The sequence below is a fragment of the Puma concolor genome, chromosome C2 (genome assembly GCF_028749965.1).
Source record: "Puma concolor isolate L17-30 chromosome C2, mPumCon1.1.hap2, whole genome shotgun sequence".
NCBI lineage: Eukaryota > Metazoa > Chordata > Mammalia > Carnivora > Felidae > Puma > Puma concolor.
The window spans coordinates 23,540,448-23,553,640 of NC_141675.1; the positions used below are offsets into that span (position 1 = coordinate 23,540,448).

The window sequence follows — 13,193 nt, forward strand, 5'->3', positions numbered from 1 at the left end:
TAATTAACGTATCTTGAAGTCCATACTTGGTCTGTTCCCGGCTCTGTGCTAAGAGAACCATATTTATCTTATTTATTGTCTGTGTAAGTGTGGATAGTATGTCTCTTCGGGTCATTATTTTTCTAGGAACTTGCCTAGTGCTTGGCACCTAGTAGGAGTTCAGTAGATAACATGCTGAATGAATGGGAAAAAAATGCCTGAATGAATGGATTCTCAGAACAAGCCTGTGAAGTGAGTGTTGCTGTGATTCCCATCTAGTAAGGGGGATTATGATAGAATGAGTGGCCAGTTAATGTGACCAAGGTCACACTGCCTCTGTGCGACACATTTTGGACTTGAATGCAGATTTAGCTATTCTCTTTCATCAAATGAATATTTAGTGTGTATTTAGTATATGCCAGACATTTGGGGCTGGACAATAATATAGAGCCCCAGAGCTGCGTAAAGTACAACTTAGTATAATCTTTTTAAACCAAAGGCTTTTTTTTTTTTTTTATCAACATAAGAATCCCAAGCCTCTTTCAAAATGTGGATCTTGATCTGCCTACCCCCTGCATATCCCCATCCCCTAGGCAGATAGTACCAACCTTGGCTTTGTTATATGTGTTCTCCAAATAATTGGTGTTTCTTTATGATTTTCTAAATTTAAGAACCAGTACTGAATATAATCTTTCTTTTTTTTTTAATGCTTATTTTTGAGAGAGAGAGAGACAGAGCGCGAGCAGGGAAGGGGCAGAGAGAGAGAGAAGGAGACACAGAATCTGAAGCAGGTTCCAGGCTCTGAGCTGTCAGCACAGAGCCCGATGCAGGGTTCAAATTCACAAACTGTGAGATCATGACCTGAGCTGAGATCATGACATGGCCCAACTGATAGCCACCCAGGTGCCCCTAAATATGATCTTTCAAATGCCATGTGACCCACAAGATTCTGAAATCTCTTTCTTGCCCTCAAAATTCATGGTCTGATGCCACAGCTAAGTCTCCCAATAGGGATTTTACCACATGGAAAAAAAAAAAAATCCTGACGCAGTGGTACTTGAGCAATTTAGTTGTACAGATTACTACATATTGTTCTAATAAAAATAGAGGTCACCTCAAGTTACCTGAATTATGGAATATTCCCCAGCCCCCTGAAAGCACAGAAAGAATTTAAAAAGTGGCTTTGACATGTGTCATAACCTGTGGATTAGCCTTTTCATTTACATCTTGCTTAGGCTAATATTTACATTAATCAGAGTTTTTTAAGCACACATCACTTGACAGAGTAGAAAACATCCAGAAAGTCACTTAAGGACAGAGCCTACCGAATGGGGTTAAACAAGGGCAGGAAGAAGCTTTGATGATCATGCACATATGGATATTATTTTCCACATATGGATAATAATGAACTACATAGCACTATTACACATGGGCTCTAATTTTATAAAAATATTTCAGATGGGTTGTCTTACCACGTACCGTGTATTCTTCCTTTTGTCCCCCCATATACTTTCCACTGTTGGTCTGCTAAATCACATTAAATTAAAGTAATCTGTTTATGTATCTGTCTTCCTAACAGATGGTAAACTTCTAGGCAGAGGCTGTGTCTTATCTGCCTTTGTGTCTCTAGTATCAGCTAGACACATAGTAGGTGTGCGGCAAAGAACAAATTTCATGTATAGAACTGTCGGCAAACTGAAATAGACTGAGTGTCAGAAACCTCAGCGAAATTGAGATATTCCCATACGTTTCTGAAAACTAAGGCATAAACTACATCTACAACTTGTATGTACTATTACATTGACATTTAAGAAACTGCCAGAATGTCTAGGAACAAGAGTAATAATTTTTTAAAAATTGGACCAAAGTTGAAGAGCATCAACTGTCATCCATTTGCAGAATCACCATTATCCATCAGCGATCTGAATAGTTTTATTAGTGTCTGACTTTATTGATCCATTATTACAATAGAGTAAGTGTGATTGAAGCTGACGGATTGTTAACTGGATCAGGTAATCTTCTGGCTCTGGTTTTGGCAACCTTGCTAAGTATCTTTTTGTACTCTGGACTGAGGGAGGCTCTTAGTAGAATTGCAAGCTACTGGATTAATGGCAGAGAATCACGAGCACATTAAGAATGTCTTTTTAGAGAAATAAAATGTAAAAATGACTATAAAGTAGAAAGTGTCCAAAAAAAAAAAAAAAAAAGCTATCACGGTGCCTCTTACGAAAGCCGTGTTTTACACAAATAATACAACTCTGGCTTATTTTTCACTGGAAGTTCTTTAAAGAGCCCCAAGAGTTAGATATTGCAGGAACTTGTGCATGTTACAAAATTAACACTGTATGGATGTCAGGAGAATCAAGAGTCACCAAAAAAACTTTAAATTAGAAGTAGCTTAAAGAAGATAATGATATAAAAATATTTTGTCCCCAAACTGGCTTTTCTGGTTGTTGCCTGCCTCCCAAACAATGCTGCCTTCTGTAAACTATTTCACCATAGACCAACTGAAGTCTGAAATGTAAGTTCTCATGTTTCTACACATAGGAGTAGAGGAAGGATTGGTGGTACAAGTCTAATTATTCCTAAAATGCAGCTGGAAATTAATTGAGCTGCTACTAGGTAATAAGGGCATTAGGGTTAAAAAGAACAACAAATTAAGGTACTGAAATTACCATAACCGAAATTTGCTGGGAAGAAAACACGTTTGTTTCTTGGAGATGAATTAAAAAAAAAAAAAAAAAAAGAACACCCAAAACTTCAAAATCATGGTCATTCCTCTCTTTATTTTTATCATGTTAAACCATTGATTCCGTCTTCAGGGTTTTTGTTAAAAGCAGAGTGAAGACAAGTGACAAAATAGGTCATTTTCTTTTCTGTGGTATCCTTGAGAAATTGAGTAGGCATGAAATGTGTATCTTTTAAAATTTTACGGTTAGTTTGGAATTCAAAATTCAGCTTTACTGTAGATGAAGCTAGCGATGAGATTGTAGAACGTTTCTTTCTCTAAATAGAGGGGCCCCGTGAATAGTGTATTTTTTTCCCCTCAGTGTGGTCCGTTCACCTCTGAAGAACGTTAGCGTAGTTCATGCACCTCCAGCTAAAACCCAAATAATGGTAGAAAGTACAAGTAGTATTTCCCAAACTTTATGCACACTCAAATCCCTTGGGGATCTTGGTAAACTGCAAGTGCTCATTGGCTGTGTCTGGGGTAGGGCCCAAGATTATGCATTTCTAATAGACTTCCAGGTGATGCTAATATTGCTGGTCCCTGGGCCACACTTTGAGCAGCAACGATGTGTAGTCACTTAACCTCAAAGTAGTGTTTACTTACGAATTGCAGTCATAAAGTCATCTTCACGTATTGGGATTTATGGAGATGAGTGTAAGTTTGTCAGCCTAAGAATAGATGGCAGTGATGGAGGTTCCATGAGTACTAGAGCAAAGTCTGTTGGTTTGATGGCTTTATACTGGTCTCAGGGGGCTGTTGCTTTCTACTTAAATAAGCGTTCGATGTGCTACTTAATGAATTTTAAGAAGTTGAGGCTTTAGGCCAAAGCATGAAACAAAAATGTATTGGTACTCAGTTGATTTAAAAAAAAATGCCGTTTACACAATTGAAATGATTTTTGTGTTCCATCTTGTGCCGATATGTATTACAAATGTTTTCCCCCCTCTTCATGCAGAGTATGATTTCTTCCATTGTGAACAGCACTTACTATGCAAATGTCTCAGCAGCAAAATGTCAAGAATTTGGAAGGTGGTACAAACATTTCAAGAAGACAAAAGATATGATGGGTAAGCAAAAAACTGTTGCAGTGGTGACTACATGCCATTATGTGTCATTTGGGGGTTTATCAAAGTCACATCTAAAGCCAGGTCTTGTGATTGCCCAATTAGAGATCAATTTAGAATGTTTCTTTGAGGGTGGGGAGTGGGTATGAGTATAATGAGATAATTAAATTCAATAAATGTTTGTGTTTAAATCAGCCAAACTGACTTGGTTGTCAGACATGCAGGAAATCGAGGCGGGAGGAGGGAAGCTGTCATTTCTTAACATCTCAGTGAAGACCTAACCAGGCCTTGAATAACTAATATTAGCTGTGATTTCGCTCAGAGATAAATCATGCTTTTATGTGTTTTGTTTTTGTTTGAGAGGAAGAGAAAGCGCCTATTTTTACACCCAATTTTTAAGGAAATTAAATTGTATTTATAGTTTCCACAGTTGAGATCAAGTGAATTTTATAGCTCTGATCCCCAGCCCTTCTAGATGGGCACTTCGGTGAGCTTCACCGCCCTGATAGCAGACACATCATTGTACCATTTCTCAACTTTTAATTCCAGTGTAGCATCCCATCTTAGCGTGCAACTCCAGGTCAATATGTGTTGTGCAGGAAATGCATTAAAAATTATCGGCAGTGTGAGACGACACATACAAGTTGTGTGCTGTACCTGAGCATTTAGACGGTGATGTTTCTCCCTTTTGAGTTTGCTAATGTTGCCAAAGCAAACACTGTGATTAAGGTTCATGTTTTAATTTCTATTAATGTTTTCTTTCACATACTTGTACCTTCCAAATAATGCATTTTAAAATAATATAGGAACAGGATGTTTAATATGCATAGCATTATGTCCTGTTTTAAACTTGTGTCTCTTTCCTTCCATTGTGTTCGTTTAATAACAACAACAATAATGACTTTTCCTAAAGATTTTAAGAAACAAGAGAACCTGAATTTTGAGTGTGTTTTAGCTTTTAATATTTGAAGCAAAGCCATCCATCTACCAAAACAGATTCTTTGCCTTTTATAGCTTAGAGCTGTAATGAAGACAATGCATCATTTTTGGAATAATTGCTTGAATTACTATTCCCTGTGAATGGCCCACTTGGGCTGATATCACTGGTAGAAATGGAAGGTTTCTTTCCCAATTCTTAGTGATATTTTGCATATATCAGTGATTGTAGCAATATGATAAGTTCCTCTAAATATAAAGCCTGAATATTTAATAAAAAGAGAAATGACGATGGAAATCAAGCCAGAGTCTATACATGGGAGGTATGGTGTGCTATTTGGAAAAGACTCACCTATTTACATATAACAGCCGTGCTCAGCCTTTCCAGTCAGGAGCATCAAACCGGTCTATTCCTTGCTACAGCAAAGCATTGGACACACTGACAGCTGACTCTCGGCCAGTCCGCATTAGGGACCTAGCCAAGGGAGAAGCATTCATCCTGATAGGTGGTAATAAATTGCAAAATCGTGACAGTATCACCGTTGCACCAGGATGATTCTCTGACCCTTCGTGAAAGATTGCTGATAGCCATAGCTTCTTCAAGAAACATTTGGCTCTTAGCAAAACTGGGTATACGGGCTTGTAGTACAGTAAACCAGTCGCTTCATTCTCCGGTGGATATACTTGCCACCGGTGATAGTTAGGATTAAATGAAACAAACCATATAGGATACTCAACACAGTGTTCAGTATGCACTCAGTTATTATTAGTGTGCTCACTTTATTATATTGATTCCTTCTTTACAATCCATGGCTAGGTAAAAATTGAATGCAGATAACATTTATGTCCTCTTTTTCCTTTCAAAACTTTTGCTTCGAGTAATAACAGTCAATATCTATCATGAGAAAATACCTGGATATTTCTTTTTTCTTTAGTGCATATATTTTCTTAGCCCAACTCTTTCTAGTTGCTCTTAAGCACATGGTGTTCTTCTAGAAGCTGTTTTAAAAAAAAAAATTCCTTATAAGCCTTCTTGGGGGTAATAAGTGAGAGTGAAAAATAGTTTGACCCCAAAACTAGTCACCTGGAATTTGAAAATAATTGATTTTATGCCTTAAATCTAAACCACATTATAAAATTAGATCTGAAGTATTGTATTGTCCCCCTTTCAAAGTTTGTGGAATTGTGCGGAAGCGGAAAGTAAATCCATAGCCATTGGGTTCCATCTTAAAATTTTCTTTAGTTCAATTGGATTTTCAGCGTGCCCTGTGCCTCTATTTAAGAAATGATCAGAAATGCTTATCAATACCCATTACTATTGGCTTAACATGGCTTTACTTTTGTCTACTTTAGTCGAAATGGATAGTCTTTCTGAACTATCCCAGCAAGGTGCCAATCACGTCAACTTTGGCCAGCAGCCTGTCCCAGGGAACACAGCTGAGCAGCCTCCGTCCCCCGCGCAGCTCTCCCATGGCAACCAGCCCTCTGTCCGGACCCCTCTACCGAACCTGCACCCTGGGCTTGTGTCAACGCCCATCAGTCCTCAATTGGTCAACCAGCAGCTGGTGATGGCTCAGCTGCTGAACCAGCAGTATGCAGTGAATAGACTTTTAGCCCAGCAGTCCTTAAACCAACAATACTTGAACCACCCTCCCCCTGTCAGTAGATCTATGAATAAGCCTTTGGAGCAACAGGTTTCAACCAACACAGAGGTGTCTTCCGAAATCTACCAGTGGGTACGTGATGAACTGAAACGAGCAGGAATCTCCCAGGCAGTATTTGCACGTGTGGCTTTTAACAGAACTCAGGTCAGTTTTGTTCTTTTTGGAATGCTTCTCTCTCTCTTTCTCTCTTCTTTCTTTGGTCCCAATTTTTTGCTAATGCTTATTCTTTTGCTCTGTGCTCTTATTTTTTTACTCTACGCTTACTCTTTTCAATTGTTCTTGTTGTGTGATCATATTGTCTGTTCTTGATGGTGCCTAAGTCTTATCACTCCTTTCCCTATCATAAACCTCCTCTACCAAGAGCTACGTACAGATTGATCTTGACTCAGGGGCTTTGAAAGAATAAATTCAATACTGAATATATTTCAAACTGGCATTACCTATGTTTTTACCTAATGAGGTCATAGACTGTTAGTAGTAGCAGGTTGAGAAAAGTTTCATGACTTGGTCAAGGCCATTGGTAAGACTCCAGGCTTCTAGCCTACTATCTTCCCCCTGTTATCCCCATATCAAGCATCAGTATATAAACATGCCCTGTTTAAGTTCCTCTACAACTTTCTGGAGAAAAAACAAGACAAAACATATTGTGAGACTCCATAGCAATTTCTGCCATTTAATTTGAACAGCCATTTGGGGGAAAAATATATGGGGTGTGTGTGTGTGTGTGTGTGTGTGTGTGTGTGTGTGTGTGTGTGTGTGTGTGTGTGTGTGTGTGTGTGTGTGTGTGGCTTATTAACATAAAATGTTTCTGAGCTTTGTCCTCTTCCCTCTTTACATTATTGTTAGTATTCCTTCAAACTTCATTCTTTAGATCAGAGATCAGCAAACCTTTCTGTAATTGTCCAGAAAGCAAATATTTCAGGCTTTGAGGGCCATCAGGGCCCTGTCAGGGTGTGGGTAGCATGGTCACAGCCAGGGACAATAGGTGAATGGATGCGGGTGTGGTGGTGTTTCAGTAAAACTGCCTATAAAACAGGCCCCCTGGGAGGTTTGGCCTGAAGGCCTTAGTTTGCTGTCTTTTCACTGAGACCTGCATATACCCCTGTGTTCACACCTTTGTCCTCCTGGGCAAATACCTGTGAGGATATTATCAGCACAGAGGATGTTTAGAGGGACCTGGAGAAAGAGTGATGTATGATATGAGAAGGCCGAAGATGAAAAGTCCTAAACCAATTCTATTAAATTGTAAATGAGAGGGTTTTTTAAAATTTTCTTTTTTTTGGAAATTAGTATGGTATATATGGTGTTTATTTTTGGCCCAGGCACACTAAAAAAAGACAAAAGAACATGTAACTTTGATTAGAAATGAGGACATTACGTCCTTTCAACTTCGTTGTTTTACCAGGGTTCTTTTCTTTTGTCAGGTTTTTTTTTGGACTGACTCATACTTTCCTTTCATATTTAAGTTATTTTGTTTATTACGTGATTATAAGAATAAGATTCTGGTATAAAAATAATCTAGTATTAATTACTTGCTGGCAGAGTTTCCCTACCTAGGAGAATCCCAGCAGTGACTTATTTTTGGCTTGCCTTAACTGGATTGAAAGTTAGGAGACCTGACAAAGCCTTTAACTCAGTGTTTGTTTTCATTTTCTTTATCTGTTTTTTTTTTTGTTTTGGGGGTTTTTTTGGTGTGTGTGTGTGTGTGTGTGTGTGTGTGTGTGTGTGTGTATCATTTGTCTTTTTTAAAGGGTACTTGCAGAGGGTAATTTCTCAGGTTAGTATGATTTTAACTAATTTTATATTTTTACCACTTAAAAATGTTAATTAGTGGCTGGTAAATTTCATGACATTTATATCAGTTGGGAAGTTATTATTTAAAAAATTAAATGAGTGAATGAATCAAAAGTCAGTCTTCTAGTTATCCTGTGTCTGGCAGCATTCTTTATTTTTGTAAATAGCAGTAACTGCTAGTATTTCTCAGTACTGGGCAAAAAATAGGTGTCTTCATAAATGATCAGTAAAATGTTTGTCAATTTAATTGAAAGCCCACAAAGACAACATTGACATAAACGCAAATGAAATACAGATTTGCTAAGAAGTGTTTTAAAAACTGAGCAAATTGTTATTTCTTAAAGCACTAAGGAATCTGCTTTAAGAAACAAGGAAATGAAATAAGAATGTATTTTATATGGTGAAGAATGACAAGGTCTTAAAGCACTAAGGAAAGTATTTTACATGGTGAAAAGTGACAAGAGAGTTTAGCTGAGGGATGTGTGAAGTCACTATCCATCTGTACGGTTTTTCTTCTCTTGGGTTATGATGTCATGCCGTTACTCTGAAGGGTTGACCATTTGTCCTGCCTTTGGTTCCCACATTGGCTAATTCCATGGATATCTCTAGGATTTGTTGCTGGAAAGAAGGCAGAATTCTCTCTTTATACCATAGTAATCTCTTTAAAAAGACAGTTATCTCTGTGGTTAAAACACCAAAAACAGTGACTTAATTTTTCTGAGGCTGGTAGGGGAATGAAAACAGTGACAGCCTCAGTACCAAGCTCTCTTTAGTAATAATAGCTAATTTAGAAAAAGTTACTACCATAAAAAATTATTTGGAGCCCCGGGTGATAGAGAGATTTGGTTTTAAACCTGTATATTGGTAATTGGTACGCCTGAGTCTAAGTGGATATTGGCCATATTTGAAGCTGTTTTACTTCAATAAGAGTAATTTTCTATGTATATTTAAGTGTTCACTTTTTGGGAACGAGCTTTTGAACATGCAAGCATGCGTGTGTTTTTGGTGGTCATACTTAAAAACCACACACGCGCGCACGCACACACACACAGCTGCATTTATTTTAATGATTATACATTCATATGAATGCATGTAGTGTGTTTATTTCGAAGTGTATGCATTTCAATAAAAGCAGGTGCAGAGTGAGAGTGTATGGTGTGAGTGTGGCGTACGAAAATACACATGCTAATGCATATGTATAGGCAAGGAGCTCTGCAGAGTTAAATCGCACATCACACATTTGCGTGCACTTACTACAATGTGCAATTCCAACTCCGAGTTTTAAAAAATTAACGTAAAATATGTACATGCAAAGGCAAAGTTATATGATATGATCGAATAAAGAAATTGGTACCCTATAAAGAGTATTTTAAAACATTAATATAATAGATAATGCTGTTATGAGTTGAGAGTATTTTAGTCATTGACAGTTCTGTGCAACTTTAAAATCCTGGATTTCATGTTTTAACTCTTCACTGGAGAATTTTCTCGTCATCCTAATTGGGTCTCCTAAAACCCCTCTCTTAAGACTTTCACACGTGACTATTAAAAAAAAAAAGTTTACCTTTTCTGAAAATTTATGGTGAAATTTATATAATTGTTCTAAGGACTTTTTCCCCTTCTAAATTGATGGGTATATGTGCTTTAATTGCTACCAAAGGTACCAGCTTTTAGCATATGTCATTCATTCAGTTATACCTACTTGATGTCTTCTTAGTGGAAACCTATGGCTAAAAATAATTGTCGAAGATTCTAGATTTATACTTTTCAGTTCACTTCCCTATATTATTGCTATTTAGGGATTGTGATAGAAGCAAATATATTTGTTCGTTAGTGCCTTTAAAAAATTAAAAAAAAAAAAAAATCCAGAATCTAACTCTGATCCCATTCTGTGGCTTTTTTTTTTTTTTTTTCCTTTTTTCTCCCCACACCCCTTTGGCACACTTTATTTTCCAGTAAAATAAAGAATGAAGATGGATTATTCAAAACTGATAACAGTAATGGACCATCATGTAATGTTTTATTGAATTTGAGTTCTGTAAATTATGTGGTGGAGAGAAATTTGCCTGCTTAAGTATAACAGAAATTGCTACTGTGTTCCTATAATTCTTCACAGTGTAATTTAAGGAAAGTCCACTATCCATATCACTATTGAATAAAAGGTAAAAAGGTGCTATTACCCCAACGTGACAGCTCTCGTTTAGCCTCCCAAGCGACAGAGATAAATGCGTCTGCTTATAACTTACTTGGCAGGCGTCCAAGGTAGTAGGTGGAGTTGAAAATAGTCTTTCACCTGGACATGTGATTAAAAATTCACAAAACAACAGAGGTAGGTAGTCTTGAAGAATATTCTACTTATTTTCTTTTTAGGGAGGGAGGTTTCATAAAATCCTGTTTTCCTTCTGAGGGCTTTGAAGTTCCATGAAGCTGATAAAATCTATTTGAATCAGTGATTATGTTCAAAGAGGAGACAAACGGGAGGCCAGACAGGCCTTTTGTTCAGATTGGCAGTCTCTTTCGCTTATCTGCTGTTTTAAAGAATTCATAATTAGCTTTTGGAAGTACTGATAATATTTATTGAAGGTTTTTTTCTTTCTTTTACAATTACTAATGAATTTTACTTGTAATAACTAGTAAACTCTTTTTGGAATGTAAAAAGGGTTTAGGAATTCATCACTAAGTTCACTAAGTGAAGAAAATTGGAATTCTCCCTTAACCCCTGTGCAATGACAATGCAGAATAATTTTCTGTTTTTATGTACAGAGCACATAGTGCATTATTTGATGATGTAAAGTCCCAATGAAAAGCAGCTTCTCATTTAATATAATAAAATTAATATTCATTAGTTGTTGGTAACTTACTACATAACATACAAATTCTCAAGTTCTTTTCGGAGGCAAGAATGACTGATGATTTTGTTTGACTTTGTTCAGTAAGTTCATTGAGCACCTATGATCCACAGTACATGTTTTAGTCCTGGTGTTTTAGTATAGTCTCTAAGATAGCAGGTAATGTACATGAAGAGCTTGACATATTATTTTTTTAGCATGAAGAAAAAATTTTGGTAATAGATCCCTCGTACTCTGCCCCATGGGGGATTGCTACAAATGACCTTGATCTAAGTCTGGACTATATTTTTGACTACGGGATATGGGAAACAGGGGCCATGTACATCTTGAGTCTGTAAATGCAACCACTCACATAACAACTTGAACGGGACCAGAACATGCATTCTCATATTCAGATTCTAAAGTCATTTTGCATACAGAATTATTCTCAAGTGACATGATTTTTTTTTTTTTTTTTTTTTTTTTTTGGTAATTAACACATTCTAATCAAAATATTTTCTAACAATATTTTCAAGCATTTCCACCAGGGGGCACTCCCCTCATTGAAAGCCTGGGCCAAAAAAAAAAAAAAAAAAAAAAAAAAATCCAAAGGTTTCTACAACACCTGACAGTGTCTACACTCACTGCTTTAGAGCTCTTTGAGTGTTCCAAGATTCAAAATATTGCTTTAGACCTTAGCATAGTGCAAGCAGAAAAACTGTACTTGCTGCAGTGGAATAATTAAGTGGAAATAAATGCTCTGCCCCTAAAATACTTTATATGTTCAACTGGGAAGTCATGCCAATATCAAAATATGGGAAGAGGAAATTTTAAATTCTCTCCCAAGTGATATGTTGTCTTCTACTTTAAGCACGCAGGATTGACTTAGTTTCATGTTAACATGACTTGATAGAGAATATTAATGTATTTTTTCATGTGTTTGCTTTTCTCACTATAGTTGTCTGCTATCTCAGAAAACATTTTTAATAGAGATGATACAATATTTTGTTACTTGAGATTTATAAATGTCTAATTTCAAGGTTCCCAAATACAGTAACATCCTAAATATCTGTAGGATCCTTTTGACCTAATCTGGTTTTTTTAAATTATTGAACAGTTAGTGTAGATGAACATCTTACGTAGCGCCATGTAACTTTTCATTGAAGGCTTACTTTGATTAAATTAGTAATTGCCACTAAAATTTGCCCATGAGTAGCATATCTTGTTCTTGAGTTTCTATCACTCATTTACAATTTTTTCCTTTTGTGGTCTGAATACACGTAATTAATCCACTTAGTAAATGTTTATTAAACACTCATGTGATAGGCATTGTGCTGGGATGACAAATAGGAATATTAGGTTATTATGCTCAAGGAAGTGAGAGCACTGTATTTGTCTATAATGTACCTTTCTATCTCTTGATTTCTGTGTGGTTCACATATATTGCTTTGCCAGGCACATTGTTTTAATACGTAACAGTTGGTGGGGAAAAGTAGAGACCCAGGACTATTTTTCACACCTATTTTCAAGCATTTTTTGAGACCTGTATTTTTTGGTTTCAGTGTGACACATCCAAAACAGTCAATCTAATTAGTTGGCCTTGTGCAAATTAAATAGCTGGATGATTGACTGCCTGTTTGACTAAATTTTAGTTAAATTGACTGGATGTTTTATTCCTGTATAAACACAGTTGCAGCATTACTTGTCAGTATTATGAATGAAGGGACATGCACCCTTCATTCTTCAGTCACATTTCTTACGGTAAAACAAAGTTTGGTTCCCCTTTCCAGACCAAGTGAGAGACTAAAATTTAGCAGTAAGCCCCCGAGCCTATTGGAGGCTCTTTTTAATAGCAGCCTGTTCAAATCATTTTTAAAGTGGACCATGGTTTTATACTCTCTGCATCCAAGTGTTCTATTTGGACAATGTGGTACCTTATCCCCGAAGAATTAGGAACAAAATTAGGTTTGCATTTGTAGGAAGCCATGAAAACACCCAAATGTTATCGTCTTTGGGCTCACTCGTTTTGATATGAAACTTTGCCTCCCCTTTCCCGAATGTACTCTTTTACCATTTCTGCAGGGCTGCTGGAAAGTGAAATTTACAGATTATATGGAGATCTTGGCAACATTTTATTTCAAACTGTACTGTGATAAACTGATACTCTGGCTAAACGTTGAAGGCAAACTGTGTCCTG

At 36.8% G+C, this 13,193-nt stretch overlaps 1 protein-coding gene across 9 annotated transcripts in view; it reads left to right on the plus strand.

Annotated features, from left to right (window-relative positions):
* Positions 1 to 13,193, plus strand: part of SATB1 (SATB homeobox 1) — a 100,512-nt gene that overhangs the window by 45,338 nt on the left and 41,981 nt on the right. For all 9 annotated transcript variants that reach the window (XM_086674213.1, XM_086674211.1, XM_086674216.1 and 6 more), the window contains 2 exons: positions 3,666 to 3,777; positions 6,064 to 6,518. In XM_086674213.1, coding sequence (XP_086530339.1) covers positions 3,666 to 3,777; positions 6,064 to 6,518 — 567 coding nt within the window. The remainder of the gene's footprint in view (positions 1 to 3,665; positions 3,778 to 6,063; positions 6,519 to 13,193) is intronic.